The sequence below is a fragment of the Microcaecilia unicolor genome, chromosome 14, assembly GCF_901765095.1.
Source record: "Microcaecilia unicolor chromosome 14, aMicUni1.1, whole genome shotgun sequence".
Lineage (NCBI taxonomy): Eukaryota > Metazoa > Chordata > Amphibia > Gymnophiona > Siphonopidae > Microcaecilia > Microcaecilia unicolor.
Genome location: NC_044044.1, coordinates 49,130,069 through 49,149,576, shown reverse-complemented (window position 1 = coordinate 49,149,576; position 19,508 = coordinate 49,130,069). Strand labels below are relative to the sequence as shown.

Below are 19,508 nucleotides of genomic sequence, written 5' to 3'. Positions count from 1 at the left end.
CAGATATCAAGGGATTTACCTATATGGATGATACTCTTTTTTCCAACTTCTTCTTTATGTTTGGATATAAGCCCCCCCTACAGAAGTGTCTGCACTAAGTTGCTTCTTAACTTAGTGAACACCACCTAGTTCTGAATAAGGATAAAATAGTAGCATGTTGGATCATAGGAGACCTCTCTCCATCCGCACAATCCCTTAACCTTTTGGATGCACAGATCTCCCTGGTTATGTCATTTTGCTATCTTGGAATTATATTGGATTCTGAACTTTCCTTTAATATACAGGTCTCAAATCTTATAAAAGCTGATTTTCTTGCCCTACGCAAAATAAGTTCACTTCGTATCCTTCTGGATACTCAAGCTCTCCATATACTGGTCCACAACTTCTTAATTTCCTGTATTGATCACTGTAATGTAATTTATGCTGGCCTCCCTCAGTCTCAACTAAAATATATTCAGACATTACAGAATACTGCTCCCCGTAACATTCTTAAATGTTTTGATCAAGTGACACCACTTCTCATAGTTACACTGGCTTCCCATTACGGTTAGAGTTAAATTTATGATTCTTTGTTTAACCCATAAGGCTTACTATCTTAGTTCCCCCCTTACCTGTCTTCTCTCACTAGCCCATATACCACCTCATGAATCCTTCACTCTCGACTCCCACCATTTGGTGCTTCCCTCCCCTCACCTGGCGCATTGAGAATTGACTAGACACTCAGCTTTTTTTCCTTGCCCTTTCATTTTGGAATGGTCTTCCCCCTGGTCTTCACTCCAAATGTTGCTATGTCAAATTTAAGATGTTGAAAACTCATTTATTTGAGCTCTCCTATGGCCAAGCGCCTTAGAGGATCCTCTGCTGCCAGCCACTGCCCTGTTAATTTTTATCCTCCCCCTCCCAAGAATTTTCAGTTACCTTTGCCCACCTTTTGCATGGAGCAGTTTTCCTATTTAAAAAAAAAAAAACACTTGTTTTTTTATGTTGTATTATTTTTTGTAAACCACTTTGGCCTACTGATTTAGTAAAAGTGGTATATCAAATTTCCTGAACAAACATGAACGAGTCTCCACTTTAAAGCATCGGGGCTAGAGACTGCCAAGACAGAAGGGGGATGCCTTCCAAGCAAAAAAGTACCCTACACAATAAAACAATCCAGCGAACATCCAACATGGAGAAATTAGGTCTTAACTGATATTTTTCTTTCTTTTAGTCCCACTAGACCAATCCAGAACCTGGTTGACAAGTACAATCCATAGGCTCTGGACTGATTTGGTGAGGATGCTAATGAAATAAAATGCCTGAATAGCATCTCAACTGGCCGCAAGACCTTTAAGAAGCACATCCATGCTTCAACAAGGTAAAATTTATAGCAAAGTAAATGGCATTCTCCTAATTAAATATCCCCACAATACTGATTCTGTATCAGAGCATACTACTGTCTGAAGCTCTCTGTCGGATATAATAGGGAGTGAAGGAGTAGCCTAGTGGTTAGAGCACCGGCCTTGCTATCCAGAGGTGCCTGGCTCAAATCACACTGTTGCTCCTTGTGATCTTGAGCAAATCACTTACCCCTCTATTGCCTCAGGTATAAAATTAGATTGTGAGCCCTTGAGAGACAGGGAAATACCCTTGAGCTACTACTGAAAAAGGTGCGAACAAAATCTATATAAAAAAAAGAATTTTCTGCAGTGGATATCCATGATGTTGCAACCTAGTAAGGTTCAAGTACTTATAGTTATAGTGACATAGTAGATGACAGCAGAAAAAGACCTGCACGGTCCATCCAGTCTGCCCAACAAGATAACTCATATTTGCTACTTTTTGTGTATACCCTACTTTGATTTGTACCTGTGTTCTTCAGGGCACAGACCGTATAAGTCTGCCCAGCACTATCCCTGCCTCCCAACCACCAGCCCCGCCTCCCACCACTGGCTCTGGCACAGACCCTATAAGTCTGCCCAGCACTATCCCCGCCTCCCAACCACCAGCCCCGCCTCCCAACCACCGGTTCTGGCACAGACCGTATAGTTAACGCATTATTTCACAACAGAAGAACACTAATGACTGCAGGAAGAACTGGAAGTAATCTTCAAAAGAGAAATCCATTGAGACCACATACCATTTCTATTATTGCAACTATTAAACATAATTATTGGTTTACTTTTGGAGGCTGTTTTTTTTTTAACCTGGCTGCCTCTCCCAAAGGCAAAACCCCTTTGCTTGTCAAATCGGGAGCCCTTCCCTTAGATTTTTTGAAATATCAGAAGGGAGGTGGGGAGGTAGAGGGGGAGGGACCCGGGGCACCCGAGTGTAACACCCCTGAGGCTTAAAGGCAACAATAAAAATGCCACAAGATGAACAAGCCTCTAAACAATTCCTCTGGCACAGAATAAAAGAGTAAACCGACACTAACAAAGAGAGACTAATGGGCTCACTTCCTACCTGCTGGGAGACTGAGAAAATACTGAGGCTAGGGTCACATGACCAGGGCTCTTATTGGCTCTCTAGTCACAGTTTTTTTTTCTCAGTCTCCACCTGCTGGAAGGCGAGCACAACCCATCAGTCCAATCCTGGGCCGATCCGGAGGGATGCTAAGGAATATTGGTTTGCCATTGATGCTCTAAATTAAGAAAAGCCAGTCCCAATTATTTTCAATGTTCCTGGCCATCATGACCCTGCTCTGTGAACAGATCTTTACCTGCAGCAAACAGATTCAGGTTGGTGTGGGCAGCGAGTACCCAGAAACGATCATGGTCCCTGCGGAAGGTCTGCACCCCAGTTCTGCAATGAAAAAGGAAGGTACAAAAACCTTGGAAGGACAGAAAACCAAGAACTCAGCTCACTGGTGAAGGAAACGGGAGTAAGTGCCCTACCCACTTCTGTCCCTTTTAATACTGCATGCACTAATTCTAGTTTTTAAACTGGGATTATAATACAGAAATACTTGTCTTGGATTTTTTTTTTTTTGCCAACTACCTGGGCTTAACCCCTCCACCATTTCGTAATGCCTCTGTCTAGCTACTGCAGTGGCCACAGACCACAGCGTTCTCTAGTTAGATGTCACAGCTGAGCCACCTCCTCATTACCTTCTAAAGGACTGTGAACAATCTCCGCAGCACTCCCAGACCCAGCTGACCCAAGGGACAGAAGCCCAACCTTTCAATTAAACCCGGGTCTTCAGCACAGCTGCATATGGTTAGCCCACATATTGTTTCTAATTCTCTAAAGGTGATGGTTTCTTGCAAATTCCTCAGGAACCAATACCTTCTACTTCAAGGATTTACTCTTTACCAACAAGAAAGGAGAGCAACATGAATCCATGATACTTTAATAGTGACTCCAGTGTTATTGGCAGATCGAAGACAGGTTGCCAGAAGTTTTTTTCAAGTATCGTGATTCATCTTTTTTTTAATTGTTTAGTTTGAATGCTTCCTCTTTCAGTTACGGGGCTTTCTTCTTTTTAAAATATCATTAGAAAGTTAACCAGTTTAAATATTTAAAACATGTATTTTATGAACCAATACAACTTTCTACTTTTATCTCAAACGGAAGGCTATATTTTAAGCTTTGTTTTAAAATTTTTGTATAGTGATTTGCCTTCTTATATGCAACCTCAATTCCAACTGCTGCAGGGTGTATCTTGAAGAATGACAAGGCAAAAGGTTTTTATTAGGCCTTCCTACCATTAAAAGCATTAGATTTCATGGGGTACATACTAGTACATTATTCTATCAGGCAGCATTTATCTTTGAGTCTAATTATCTTTCTTTTCAAATATTGTTGAAGACATTTTTATATAGGAAATTAGCAGCACTGTGAATAATTTGACATTTTGTACTTTTGTATTATAGAATTCCTACATGTTGTCTAGTTATACTTTTATTGTAAGCCGCATTGAACTTCAATTGGTAAATGCAGGTTATAAGGTTCCATTAATGTAATGTAATTTAAAAAGGAAGTTTCACTTACCATTATATTTGACTTTGATTTAGATTAACTACTGGGTGCATTATAATATGTGTAATTTTCTTTTCTTTTTTAGTTTCTTGGAAATTTTCCGTTTGCTCTCCCATACATTTCAGGACTAAATGATATAAAGGTGCTAAAACGTTTGCGTGCCTTCAGCGCAGCTTAGTAAACAGGGCCCTAAAAGTCTTTGCTTCCACTTTATCTTTCTCCTGCTGGGGGCTTCAGGCATACTAATATATTGGCTCAGGAATTCTCAAGGAAAGCAGCCTTGCCACATAATTCACATTACATAAACGAGATGGCTTGCTCACTGCAAATGCTATATAAGAAGGTGGCAACATCAAAGCACCAGAGTGGATGACCTTTAGTTTTCAGTAATTCTACAATTATGTCCCCGCACCACACACACATTATACAAGGTAACAGAGAAAAGGGTGGTTAGTTGTAGTCCTGGAGCTCACCGCTTAGACATGTCCCACACACGGATGCTCTTATCCTCAGAGTTGCTGAGGATCAGCTCCTGCCGGGGGTGGAAGACGGCGCACGAGACATTGTTATAGTGACCTCGGCAGGTGTCTACCTCCCAAGCTTTTGATTCTAAACCAGGATAAAGATAAAACCAAAAAAGGGCCTGAGATTTCCATTACAATAAAGACAGAATTCACCCCATTTCTCTGATATAGCTTAAAACAGCCCAATATCTGCTTAGACAGTACCTTTGATATGTTTTATTTTGTCAACAGGAATATAGCTTGCAAGGATGCAACCTGCCACAGAACTGAAATTTGCACCCACCAAATCTAGCATAAGACAACTTTACACATACTAAAAGATTCGGGCTTTATAAGGAGGCTGTATCCAATATCTCCAACAGAAAAGGAACAGAAGGCACCCTGTTTATTCACATGTGTGCAGACAATAGGAACAGCTGAAGACGACTATCTCACTAACTACCATTCTCAACATTCCTATTGAGAGGTTATTACATCGGCTTACCGTTCATCCTCCAGATCTTGACCTGCCTGTCGTCTGCCCCAGAAACAATTAGAGGCATTGTGGGATGAAAGGCAGCCCAGTTCACACCACGGTCGTGCCCCTGCAGCAGAGAGCCCATTTAAGAGAGGATCCTGAGCTTAGACATAGCACAGAAAAATGGAAACCTTTTTGTTGATTTGGCTAAAATGCCTACGGGTCTGGGTGGTAACCACAAATGAACACAATTTGTAAGGGCTAAAACTCATATTCAACAGCTTCATGCTAGCCTCACCAGCTATCTCTGAGGGCAACGGGACGCCAAGTCCAATGCCATGTACCTAACTCTGCTCTAAGGTGAAGCTGCAGATAAATCACAGAAGCCAGAATAAATCCTCCTCTGAAAATTAAGGAAAGCGAATTAAGGCCTCAAGCACTGAACAGCACACAGCCTGGGTCATATATATTACTTGACTAATAATGTTTGTATTCATAATTACATACATTAAAAAAAACAAAACAATATTTAAGTAAAAGGGAGAACTGCAACAACAACATAAAAAGTAAATGTAAAAATATTTGCAGTTTTTCAGCTTCTGTCCAGCTATTACAGATATGATGGGCCAGCTCTAAGCATACAGTACCTCAAGCACGTGCTTCACCACTGCATCTGTGGTCCCGAATAGATCCACCCCAGTTATTCCCCGGATGTCTGACTCCACGGCTCCAGGAGACAGGTTCTTCTTTCTCAGGCCTTTCGGGTAGGAATTAGCAAGGGAGGAGGAAGAAGTGCAAGGTTAAGTCATACACAGAAAACAGTCCTGCTACTAGAAGCAAAGGGAAAGCGCTGGGATATAAATCAATGAGAAATGTAAGGGAAAAATAAAGAAGAAAGATGCCAAGGTTTCCTTGTACTCTTTCTGTACTCTCCTACTACAAAACTGCAAGGTCAAACCGGGCCTGAGATATAAACCATAGCTTAGTTTGTGTTTTGGGGAAGGGTGAGGAAAATACCACTGCACAGAATGCTAGTGACAGGACTCCAGGTCCTTATTTATTTTATTTTTAGTATTTACTACTACTACTTAACATTTCTAGAGCGCTACTAGGGTTTCGCAGCGCTGTACAAATTAACAAAGGACGGTCCCTGCTCAAAAGAGCTTACAATCTAAAGGACGAAATGTCAAGTTGGGGCAGTCTAGATTTCCTGAGTAGAGGTGTAGTGGTTAGGTGCCGAAGGCGACATTGAAGAGGTGGGCTTTGAGCAAGGATTTGAAGATGGGTAGGGAAGGGGCCTGGCGTATGGGCTCAGGGAGTTTATTCCAAGCATGGGGTGAGGCGAGGCAGAAAGGGCGGAGCCTGGAGTTGGCGGTGGAGGAGAAGGGTACTGAAAGGAGGGATTTGTCTTGAGAGCGGAGTTTGCGGGTAGGAACGTAAGGGGAGATGAGGGTAGAGAGGTAGGGAGGGGCTCAAGAATTTCCAGTGGTAGTTCAAGGCAAGTTAATTGCACATGTATTTCCTGTCCTCAGAGGACTCAGGTGATTTGCACAAGGCCAAAAGGAGAGTCAGTGGGATTCAAATCCTGGTCACAGACTGTGGCCCTAACCACTAGGCTACTCATGGCCAATATGTAATGAGATCTTCTGCTGGACAAAACTCACAGGAACTTGAGAGACATTTCATGTGTGACATTTTAAATTGGTTATAATTTGGGGTCCTCTCTAAATAGTTTTTGACCCAGCAGTTTCCTCATGCTCCTTTGGGATTTGTCTGTATTTTATTATGCATGTTTTTATACTCCCGCCTTGGATGAAGGTGGTTTATAAATAAATATTCTAACTGGAATCAGAACATTCTCTATTGGACAACAGTGCCATCAGCCTTCATTCAAAACTGCCTGAGGTAGTTTTATATCCTCTCTCAGGCACTGTAGCCAGTCCTAGGCTGGATGGCTCTCAGACTGTGAAACCTGGCTCTTGGACCTCCTACCTCTGGCCACTACTAGCTGTAACCTTTAAGCAATGGCTGTACTCTTTTTACCCCAGGGACTGTGAACACTGCATCTGCCAACCCAAGAACTGAATCCAGGTCTGCAGTTATTGCAGCCAGGCCGACTCAGAAATGCTCTTCAAATTTATGGATGTTTCAATTTGCATGATCCTTGAATTTAAAAGGGGATAAACAACCTGCCCCATTCCCCAATAACTCACAGTCCTGTGCGTGATAAAGATCTTTTACTGGTTCCTATCAGCTTTTTTGAAGACTTTTTTCCTCCTATTTTTTTTTTAATTTCACTGCTGTTCACGAATAAGATTTTGGTTTATAAAAATCTTTCAGGCTACACTTAACCCTCTTTCCATTTCACACTAAAATGCAGTATAGCCAGAATGATATAGGTTTTCACATTTAGAGTTAAAAAAGGCATCTGGATAGTCCTTTCCAAGTTATCACTTGGTGTACTCGACATTGCTCCTTCCATGATATCCAATCATTTCCTGCCCTGATCCTTGCAAAAACTATCACATTGTCACTGACCAGTTTAAATTTTATTAAACAATACCCCGCCTTACCAGACAAGTGGAGGAGTGGCCTAGAGGTTAGGGCGGTGGACTTTGGTCTTGGGGAACTGAGGAACTGAGTTCGATTCCCACTTCAGGCACAGGCAGCTCCTTGTGACGCTGGGCAAGTCACTTAACCCTCCATTGCCCCATGTAAGACGCATTGAGCCTGCCATGAGTGGGAAAGCGCGGGGTACAAATGTAACAAAAAAAAAAAAAGAGCCAGGCAGCTTACAATAATAAAAACAAACCAGCAAAAAAACCTCCACTACATCAAATAACTAATACACAACAAAAAAAAACAAAACATACAAATGTGGAAAGATCTACAAAGTCTCAGTGAGGACTGAATGGGCCTGGATGCACCAGTATTGCCACGTCTGAAAGTGGAAGCTCTCAGAAAGACAGAGCACAGTGTGAGTGTGCTATCGAAACACCATTTCTGAGCATAAAATGGGGCTCCCATCGTCCATAAAGCTGACCATTCCAGGAGCAACAGGGGAGTCTATATAAGGCACAAAGATTTTGGTGACAAAATCTGCACATGGATCAGAGATCTGCGCAGAAATTAATTGGCTAGTGAGCTAATTATCATCAATAATTGGGTCCTATTATGGTTGACTGGCACCCATAAAATTTGTGCATGGCGACTAACTGCTCTCGTGGCCATGGGAGGTGCATGGGCATGTCAGGGACATTACAGAAAGTTGCACACTGAGTTATAGAATAGTCCCATTTCCGTGCCAAAATGCCCAGAACTGAGTGCCAGCATTTACGCCAGGTTTTAGATGGGAGTAAATTCCGGCACTCAACTTTTGGCATGGAAACGGGCTCCAAGCGCCATTTTCAGAATAGCGCTCCACGCTGATTTATTTGGTGCCAATATTTCAGCACTATTTATAGAATACCCTCCCGAGTGTGTTAGATGCTTGAAAAGGAAAAATGAAATTTTTTTTTCACCAAAACCCAGAAATACCTTACAAAGTGAGCATTTGTTCACCCTGTACAGTTAGGTCACATGCACTGCACATATTGTTTTGACTGAAGTCCTAAATGTCTTGCTCCTGGTTTGAACTTGCAGCTTTGGGGAGGAGATTTGCATACAGTGTCAAACTGCTCCAAAAACAAACAAAAAAAAAGCACAAGGAGCTCCAACCCAGGAGATACTTGAGCCTCTGACAAGATGTAAGATGACGCTGAACGACAAATGAGAAATTTCTGCTGTGACTGCACGGATCAAGAAGGATAAGAGGACAAACAAGGACAAAATGAACCAGCTTCCCATGAGTTTTGATAGTGGGGAGAGAGCAGGGAGGCAGCAGTAAGCAGAACTAATATGCAAGCGAGATGAGAAACAGAAAAGAAAGGCATCTACTTATATACAAGGCATTCAGGTGAGCCACACAAATAGGGTGAATATAAGAGAAGCAACGCATGCTTAATTTCCACCTCCAGCTGTAAAACTGATCGCTAAGTTTGATTTCAGGATACAAGAGTATCCACAAAGCAAGAAACCATGAAAGAGAACTAGTCACTTTAGTACAAGGCAGTTTACTCTTCTAATAATTACAAACAACATGCCAGTTAATTACTTCTTGCAGGGATTTAAACATGGTTGAGAAACGCTATGGTGGTAGGAAGCTCATAACAAATACGGCCATGATCTCTTCTGTGCAGGCCACCTTTTACGGCCATTAATCATGACAACACTAAGTATTAGAAGTACTATTAGAGACACGCCTCCTTGGGTTAATGGCTACTTTAGGTCAGAGTGCAGGCTCTCGAAATGATTCCCATCACTCCACAGGCAAAGTGAGCAGTGGGCGATTTTGAAATTAGTTCGGTTCAGAGATTTCCATGCAGTTTAATGCTGCAGGCAGGCAATTAATGTAAAATACCACCAATTCTGTCTCTCTCTCTCTCTTTGGATATTAAATGAAGGATGCACTTCTCCAACCACTGACACCAGTGCTTGCAAACTATTGATCATTGAAGGACAAGGCAAATCTGATTAATACCATGCCACTTCAGACCTATAGTTCAATCTCTTAAAAAGAAATCCCAGCCTTTTATGGAATAAAAAAAACTCAACAAATTATCGATTTCTAAGCCCTTCCCTCTCCTTTATTCTATGAGATGTCCTTCCACTACACAAGTACCTCGCAGAAACCCAATTAGTAGAAGCATGGAATGTTGCTACTAATTGGGTTTCTGTCAGGTACTTGTGACCCTGGACTGGCCACTTTTGGAAGCAGGATACTGGGCTAGATGGCTATTCTTATGTAATCTGAATGTGGGAATTGCAGATCAGCTGGAAGACTTCTGTATACCAAAATAACCGAATGTAGCTGTAGTCAGGGGGAGAGAGAGAGAGAGAGGAAGAGGGTGTAGCTCAGAGCTGCGTGTTACTGATAGAACAGATAAGTTGGACCTCATGTTGGCAGATGAAGAAAGGGGAGCAAACAGAGCTCTGCCCTCCTTTGCCCTCAACTGCACACAGAGCTGGTCAAGTCTGCTTGTGTACCTGAACAAAGCAGAAGGGCTGCCCAAGCGAAAAACTGCAATGATGAAACTTCCAGGTGATGAGAGGCCTTCGTTTTCTCTCATTTCATACCCAATACCAGCAGAATAAACTTTCACTCAACAATTCTGATACACGCCTCTGCTCTAACCTGGGGGTTTGTTGTCAGCCTGAGGCCTGAGCACACATCTTCCAGCACAAGCACCAGGGTAACCTAAGAATAAGCTCATTGCTGTCATGGTATGACTCTTTATTTAGTGTATTTTGATTTTATCGCTTTAGCAATGTATTATTTTGCAGTAAACTACCCTGATCACACTAGCAGTACAAAAAAAATCTTTTACCTCTCCTCCACCCCTTCTGATTCTGCTGGGTGAGGGATAATAGCCTTCCCTGAACCAAACTGGTGATTACATTTTTGTGTTGCTTTACTTTAATAAATGATAATGCAGACTGTGGGAATATATTCAAGGATGTGAGCATTTAATTACCATAATACTATTGTGTGATGAGAAGACAATAGTCATCTTGGCTGCTATTACAATGCAATCTAGAACCTTAGCTTTGCAATTCTATTAAAACTGAACATACGTGCTAAAGCCAACTAAATAAAATATAAAATCCAAGCAATTCAGAGTATCTCTGGCAAAATCAGACAAAGAAGTGGCTCAAATCTTGCTCAGCTATGAAGACATTTGGCTCTTTACTGATAAAAAAAAACAGTGGTCAAACTGTATTTTATGGAAGATCTTGGGCTTCTCCCACGTTATAACTAAGGGATTAAGTGCATGATAGCCTGTTAATCACACAAACATAATATAGTAGATGATGGCAGATAAAGACCTGAATGATCCATCCAGCTTGCCCAACAGTCACCATCATTATCAATTCATGATTAAACCAACAATGAATGTGGTATTAAAATAATCGATTCTAGTGTTTCTTTGCCATTACTGGGACACAAGACTGTAGAAGTCCACCTGGCACTATCTTTAGATTCCAACTACTGGAGATATCATCGAAGTCTTCTCCAGCCCATCCCAGTCTGTTAATGGACCAAGACAAATGCATTGAATACAACTCTTCCGATGCTCTTACGTTGATTGAGTTATGATATTGGGGGAGAGGGAGGGGTTATCAGCATAAAAACTCTTAAGACCAGTAGTTCCCCCTTTTGGGACACTACTCCTGAATGGAACATATTCAGTCATTGCAGTTTCACGCTGGGCCTCACCCACTGCATACCCTCTCAACCAGGGCAGCTCACCAGAAATATCCCAAACGCGAACAGTTTGGTCCAAGCTGGCCGACACCACCAAGTCTTCGGAAGGGTGAAACTGGGCACACATCACATAGTGATTATGGCCCGTCAGCACACTGCAGATGACAAAAGAAAAAATATATACTGAAAAATGTGTACAACGTGCAGAGATTAGAGAAAACAGATCCTCTAAATCCGATATCTTAGCTCTACTGTGTGAAGACATATATACTTTACAGTCTACTTTAACACACAGGACTTGAACACAGCACTCTAGTGTTACTAAGCTACAAGTACAACCACCCCCTACCTGATAAAAGCCCACGCCCATTTTTTTAGCCTACTTGCCCACTGTCATGAAATGCCTAGCCACCTGCCTGGGGTTACCCCGTGACCACTTAGACGGTATACTCCTCAACACAGCGCAGGTCCGCCTGCACCTGCTGCTTGTGCTCTACACTAGCACCCTCCTCCCACCGACTGGGTCACAACCGCCTCTGGGTGAGTCTCTTGCTCTCAAATTATCCCCAGTGATTTCTAGGTTAATGGAGCCACATTCCCAGTGGTCCCACAATTCCCAGAAAGCACTCACAGACCCAACACACAAACCACCAGGATTCTTTATCAGTCCAGACAGAAATAACCTAAACATTGTTTACTGTCTTAAAAATTAAACAGTGAAACAAAATAGTGCAATTAGAAACAGTAACAGGTAACTGAAATATGGATCACTTATAACACTAACTAAACATGTGCATACTGTCTAAACAGTATCTAGGAAGATCAGGACATATAATTCACCAAGCCTCAGCAAAGAGATCTGTCTCTCTTTTCTCCCGGGCTAAGACTGAAGCAACAGTCTGCAACTGCTAGGTAATTTCAAACTCCAGGCCAATCAGAACCCAGTAAACAAGTTTTAAAAGTATACTGCTCACAGTACTGTAGATTCACTTCTTCACTAAGTAAAACTAAAAGAGGGCATTCACTTTTCTATAACAGCTTTAACATAAAACATACACCACCCGCTGGCCAAACTAGAGAAATGCACTTCAAGATTTAATAAAGGCAATTTTACAGGCTTAAAACAGTGTTCTCACATCCACTGAGCCAGCCTATTATTTCATCTCATCATACCCTGATTTCACAAACAGATGCTATGCGGCCCGTAAGCAAAACTCTCCTCACTCCGATGCCGACTACAAAACACAAACATGAGAGATATCTGTCCCTCTGCTATGGCTATCTATCTATCCAGGCTCTCTATTTCTGTAGTGTTTACCAGACACAGGTCCTAGATTGCCAGTTCCAAATTCGTATAGTCTGATCATCAGAAGCACTCAGGATCCAAGGATATTCCTGGAAGGAAAAAAAAAATCAAAATAATTGAAATTGAAACAAACAAATCCCTTAAATAACAGATGAAGGAAAGCAACTAACACGGAAGTTCCCATATGGCTGTGATTCACAATTTATCAAGTTCTGGGCAAAGAAAGGATGTTGGAGAATGAAATTCACTGAAGCAACATGATTCTGCTACCTCATGAGCAAACCACTTTAAATTCGTTCCTTGCCAGACACACATATATAAACAACCAAATCAAGGACACTTACAGCAAGAGAACTGCACAGACATAGGACCTCTTTCACTAAACTGCACTAGCGATTCCTAGCATGGCAAATGCACTGCAGCCCATTAATTTTGAATGAGTTGTGTCGCATCCGCCGTGTGGGAATCAGTAGCATGGTTTAGTAAAAGAGGCCCTTAGGGTCCCGTTTACTAAGGTGCACATTTTTAGTATGTGCTAAAAGTTAGCACGTGCTAACCGTGTAGACGCCCATAGGAATATTATGGGCGTCTACACGGTTAATGCATGCCAAGCATAAAAATGCTAATGCACCTCTAGCGCGGCTTAGTAAACAGGGCCCATAATTTGTTACGTGCACTTACTTTAGGAGTACTTGTCAGTTTTTTCCACATTAGAAATTCATGCATAACTTCTACCAAGAATTACAAAGGAACTGTCTTGAGCAGAATACATGGCAGAGTTATGGATCTGCAGAAGTCGTCGTCTGAGTGCCATTACCAAAGGATCGGCGTGGAAAGCCTGGAAAGCTGAGAATCCTAGGCAGGAGCCTTCACTGAGAGGAATTCTGCCATGTAGCAACAGACACTGGAAGAACAAGAGAAAAAAAGGCTGTGCAACTCACATGGTGAAAGAAGGTGGTGCGAATGTAATCCAGGTGTCCAAGCAGAGTAAAGAGACAGCGACGCAGCTTGTAATTCCAAACCTGCAAAGAAAAGAATGTCAAAGAAACTGTAGCATGACAGGACACCATTCTCTCCCTCTAACATGATAACATGCAGGTGCCCTCAAAATAAATCGTTCACTTCTAGCTCATAATACTGTACATAAGCTATTTAGGAATGCAAAGGAATGTAAATCTGAAGTGCTACTGTTTTGCTCCTAGCATCTCAGGTACAAGGAAGGATCCTAACAAGTCTGATGCTAGAATAATATGGGGGATGCATTATCCCCAGGGCTGTGAAGTAGGAAGCAATTTTGGGTGGAGTCAGAGCTGACTCCAATTTCAAAATAAAATAAAACAACCATAATACAGAGTAAAATTATCATGTTAAATTTACATATACATATCTTTGTCCTGGATCTAAAGTTATATCAACTAGTAGACTTTAGATCCAGAAAAAAAAATCTGAAGTCTAATATCACTAGGAGTCAGACAGTAGAAAAATAGGAGTCGGTGTTGAAGGTTTGGTGTACGAACTCCACAGCCTTGGTTATTCCACTAACATGTTGATAAGAATATAGCCGAGGAGCATTTCACCTCATGACACTCAAAGGGTTAAAATTTAAAAACAAAGAAAATCTTATTTTTGTACACATATGCTTTCCATCGCAAACTTAGCTCCTCCAACTTCACTAAGCCCAGAAGAAGCAGAAGGGACATGAAGAAAACCCAAGATAATGAGAAAATCTGACAAACATAACCAGTTTTTGTTTTTTTTTTATTTATACAACTACACCCCAAATTGAATTTGAAGACTCTTATTTATAATATGGTGACTTTATCAGTGAGCTCAACCTAAATGAAAAGTGAAAAAAGATACTGTTTCTGTTTCTTCTTGCATGCAAGATTTACTGAGGCCCAGTTAGCAAAACGTGCCCAATCCTTAATCTTTCTCAAATTGGTGAAAGGGGGGGGGGGGGGGGGTTAAGATGGATTTCTGTTTGTAAGAATTTGTATGATTATGTTGGTTAAAACTAAATTTAAAAAAAAATTACATATTAAAAGCCTCTTATACATTGTATTCACCAAAGTCTGTTCTTTGTGCCTGTGCCACATTGTCTTACCTTGATTTTGTAGTCATCTCCACCAGAGACAAACAGTGGTTGCTGCTTGTGGAAATCGATCCCTCGAACAGGTCCTGCACAAGACAGACAGAGAACTCAAATTTTGGTGAAAATTTGCTAACAAATTCACCATACTGTCTCTCAAATTGTTCCAAAAGCTACATTACTTCTAATATGTCTCTTAGTGGCCAAAGTAATTGGATTGATGCTCTCCAAAAGAAAAACGAAGTCTTACCTAATAATTTTCTTTCCGTTATTTCTTCTCACTATTCCAGAACCTATGGAATAGTTGTGCCCATCACAGGTGGAGAAAGAGGACTAAACAATGAGCAAAGACATCTCTCTTGGCATCTAGTCCAGCTCCTCAGTATTTACGTAGGCAAGCAGTAAGCAGAAACACAGAATAAACACAACCACCTTAAACAACTCGTTACCCTAACACCAACCAGGTGGGCAAACATGTGTGACCTCTCTCATCTCTGGACAACTTGTAGAGAACAAGAGAGATACAAGAAGCACCATGCTTCTTGTCGTTATTTGACCCATTACTTTGCACCAACTAAACATCTCAGGAACTTCAGGTGGGCCTCTAAAATAGTGGAAAGAAAATTATCAGGTAAGAACTGCTCTTTCCATTACGTAGCTTCCCGCTATCCCAGAACCTGTGGGATGTATAAAAGCAACTTCTAGAGTGAGTGGGATCCTTGCGCCCCCGCCTTGAGGGCCAAAGCCTCAAAACTAGCTTCTGAGCACGCCACAACGTCCACACTGTAGTGCTTGACAAAGGAACGCAGCGTTGCCACCTTGCAAATATCCGGAGACAGTAAGATAGTCATCGCTGTACACCTCGTAGAACAAGCCCAAAAGGCTCGTGGAACCTACTTCCCACAAACAAATCAGCTGAAGAGAGTCTCTTTCAGCAATCCAGCAATTGTGGGCTTGGAAACCATGAGGCCAAGCCTCTATTTACCATAAAGCACAGTCTGTCCAATTTGCAAAACTCATTCGTGACTTCCAGATATCTAATGACTCTACGCACATTGAGAAGCTTCAAGGAAGAATACCAAGCTTCTTCATCCTCTCTGCGAAAGGATGGAAGCTCCACAGATTTGTTGAGATGAACTGCTGGTACCACTTTCAGAAGAATGGAAAGAACCATGCACAGGGAGACCCCGCCTCCAAAAAGTGAAGAAAGAGATCAGGATAAGAAAAAGCCTGAAGCTCCGAAACCCTACATGCCAAAGCAACAGCCACCAAGAACGCTGTCTTTAGTGTAATATCTTTCAAGGAGGCCTTCCAGAGTGGCTCAAAAGGAGGTTTCTGAAGAGCCCAAAGAACTAAATTAAGGTTCCACTACAGACACAGCATACGAAAGGGAAACCGCAAGCGGCCCACTCTCTGCAAGAATCAAATGATATCTGGGTGAGCCACAGGAGACATCTTCTGTAGTCAGTCCCTGTAACAGGCCACAGCTGCACCCCTAAGCTTTCAGAGAACCCAATACCAATCCTATAGTGGCTCCACTGCATATTCTCGGATAAGAGTTATAAAATCTGTTTTGCTCTTCTGGGATCTTGCCAGGTTCTTGTAACCTAGATTGGTCACTGTTGGAAACAGGATGCTGGGCTTGAAGGACCTTTGGTCTGTCCAAGTATGGAAATGGTTATGTTCTTAATACGTACAGTTGTGTGTGGAACTTAATTGACAAAATTAACTAACTGGAACTAATTATTGATGCTAATTGGTATTAATTGGTGCCAAGTGGCAGTATTTTGCACTTACACATGGAACTGACCAGTCCAAATATATTCTGTGTATTAAAAAAGGAGAAAGGAAGACCAGACGACAGCAGTCATGGTTAAAAAGTGAGGTGAAGGAAGCAGTGTAAATCCAATCATATCTTCCCCTCTTCTCCTTGCTGAGATTTTAGGAGCACTGACTTGTGATTTAAAACGGTTACCTGCACTGGCAGCAAAAAGCAAGGGCCAAGATCTTTGAGCCCTTTGCTATTCCACACCGTGGGGGGAACTGCCGCCTCCTTTGCTAGCCCTGGCAGAGAACATTAACCTTTATGAAATATGGCCAACCTTGCTGTAACCCCGCTGGTTTACTAAAGCACTGCTATTACATTATTGAAATATAACATGTTTGCTTTAGTCAATGTTCCATTGCAATAAAATTGTCCCAGAATATTTGCAGGGTACCATGTCTTGCTCTCTGCAGAGTGACTGTGTATACAATTTTTCTTTCTACTTTCTTATATAAAGGTATCTGTTTGATGTATTATCTTAGCTTACTCACCATCATGCTCATCAAACTTGTCGATCAAAGTGCACATGCGGTAGTCCCAGAGCTGGATCACACCATTGTGCAAGCTGGTCAATATCCAGGGCCGCTTGGGGTGAAAGCTCAGGCCTAGAGAGGAAACAGATATGCGATGACCAATATGCACTTTCCTCCTCCATTTCTTTCTGTAAGCACTATATACACACCTTCACTTAACATCGCTAATTAAAAAAAACACAGGCCTTCTGCTTCTGAGTGTTAGTGTATAGGGAGAAGTGAGAATGTGCATAATAAAATCAGTAGAGTATATATATATATATATATATATATATATATATATATATATAAAATGACATTGGCTAGTTGTCCTGTTTATTTGAGAAGTAGACTAAATATTTTAAGACCACAATATTTTTCTGGTGGAACAAAAAGAGTGCTTACTGGCTCAAAGACCAGACATAAAACCTGGCTAAAACAACATTATTTTATACTAGTAAAAAAAGCCCCGTTTCTGATGCAAATGAAACGGGGGCTAGCAATGTTTTCTTCTGTGTGCATGTGGGAGTGTGTGTGTCCCTGCCCTTTCTCCCCTCCCCCCTCTGGGGCTAGCAATGTTTTCTTCTGTGTGCATGTGGGAGTGTGTGTGTGTCCCTGCCCTCTGGCCTCTCTCCCCTCCGCCCTCTGAGTCCTTCACTGTTACAGAGCCAGCGATTTGATTTCGTGCTCTGCTGTTTTCCTTCACTGACTGTGTTACAGAGAGGGCGGGGCAGACACTCATAGGGAAAGCGGATATCTCGCCCCCTTCACACTTCCGGCTGGAGGCTTCATAGAACGTTGGTGTTGCCTTTTATATAGAGAGATAATGACATTGGCTAGTTGTCCTATTTATTTGAGAAGTAGACTAAATATTTTAAGACCACAATATTTTTCTGGTGGAACGAAAAGAGTGCTTACTGGCTCAAAGACCAGACATAAAACCTGGCTAAAACAACATTATTTTATATGTTACACGCCCTATGACCATGTCTGTAAACGAGATCTTCACCATGAGGGTAAATTTATACAAAACGTTGCCCATCTGTGGAGGGCAAGAAGGCACCTACGAGTAGCTTATGTGCCTTTATAAAATACTAGCTTAGATCTTGCAGAAATCACAAGTAAAATTCACTGCATACAATACGCCAGCTTGACAGCAGGTGTAAATATACATGTGTATTTTAAAAAGTATGCATGTGAAACTGCAACTCCATCCAAACTCCACAGCAGAACACACTTATGCATGAGATAGCTTTATAAGAAGCTTTTATGTACATATACTGCCATATATATCTTATATATGCAGCTAGACTCATATTTGGCAAACCAAAATTTGAAAGTGCCAAGCCTTTACGAGAAAAACTACATTGGCTCCCACTTAAGGAACGCAGCACGTTCAAAGTATGCTCACTAGTTCACAAAATCATCCATGGAGACGCACCAGCTTATATGTCTGACCTGATAGACCTACCACCTAGGAATGCCAAAAGATCATCCCGCACGTTCCTTGATCTACACTTCCCCAGCTGCAAAGGGATGAAATACAAACTAACGCATGCATCAAACTTTAGCTACCTGAGCACACAGTTATGGAACACACTGCCGCGCAGCTTAACATCGATCTACGAAAGAACGAACTTCCGCATATCACTGAAGACCCATCTCTTTAATAAAGCATACCACAAAGATCAACCAATGTGAATATGCACAACTCGCCTATCTATGTTCAGAACTGTTTCACAATATCTGCTTGTCTACTATAACTTTGTTTAATTATCATCATGATGACCAAGACTTTGTAATACTAAATGTTTATTTACTAACATTCCTCCACTACTCATGATGTATTGTAAGCCACTTTGAGCCTGCAAAGAGGTGGGATACAAATGCAACAAATAAAAATAAATGTGTGAAAATACCTTTATAAAATTACTCTCCATATGTCCAATTGTGTGTTTTAATCTTTGGCTATATAAACAAAAAGGTAAAAGTACTAAATCCTAACTGACAAGCATTCAAGCACTCCACATGCTTAACACATAAGAGCTGATGGGGGGAAAAAAGTATAGAATTGTGTATTTGGAGTGCAAAAATCTGACACAAGAGAACGGAATTGGGTGGGGAAGGAGAGGTCATGATACTGATATGCACCAGGCGCCTCTAATTATTTGTGGCTTACATAATCTTATACTTACATATCAACTTCCTCAAACATAAGTCCAACCCAAAGCAATTTACATCAAACAAAATGATATGAAATCTGAGCCAAATGGATGCTGGAGTGCACACTATGAGCCACGACCAGCAGAAAGGTGATAATGCCTTTCTACCAACTGTTGGAAAAGCCCCATCTAGAGACTGCAACCATAACCCCCCCCCCCCCCCCCCACCGAAAGGTATTTGTATAACTACCAGATCGGCGATAGCCTTTTCGGTTTATTGTAAGCCACATAGAACCTGCAAACATGTGGGAAAATTGTGGGTGATAAATAAATATAGACAGAGTAAAGATAGTTTTATTTATTTATTTG

General features: G+C 41.5%; 1 protein-coding gene across 1 annotated transcript in view; it reads right to left on the bottom strand.

The window, feature by feature from the left end:
* Positions 1–19,508, bottom strand: part of COPA (coatomer protein complex subunit alpha) — a 72,699-nt gene that overhangs the window by 49,990 nt on the left and 3,201 nt on the right. Inside the window, exons 2-10 of the mRNA XM_030186392.1 lie at positions 16,957–17,070; positions 14,656–14,729; positions 13,493–13,573; positions 12,564–12,640; positions 11,291–11,400; positions 5,589–5,698; positions 4,969–5,068; positions 4,434–4,569; positions 2,702–2,784 (exon numbers count right to left, since the gene is read on the bottom strand). Coding sequence (XP_030042252.1) covers positions 2,702–2,784; positions 4,434–4,569; positions 4,969–5,068; positions 5,589–5,698; positions 11,291–11,400; positions 12,564–12,640; positions 13,493–13,573; positions 14,656–14,729; positions 16,957–17,070 — 885 coding nt within the window. The remainder of the gene's footprint in view (positions 1–2,701; positions 2,785–4,433; positions 4,570–4,968; positions 5,069–5,588; positions 5,699–11,290; positions 11,401–12,563; positions 12,641–13,492; positions 13,574–14,655; positions 14,730–16,956; positions 17,071–19,508) is intronic.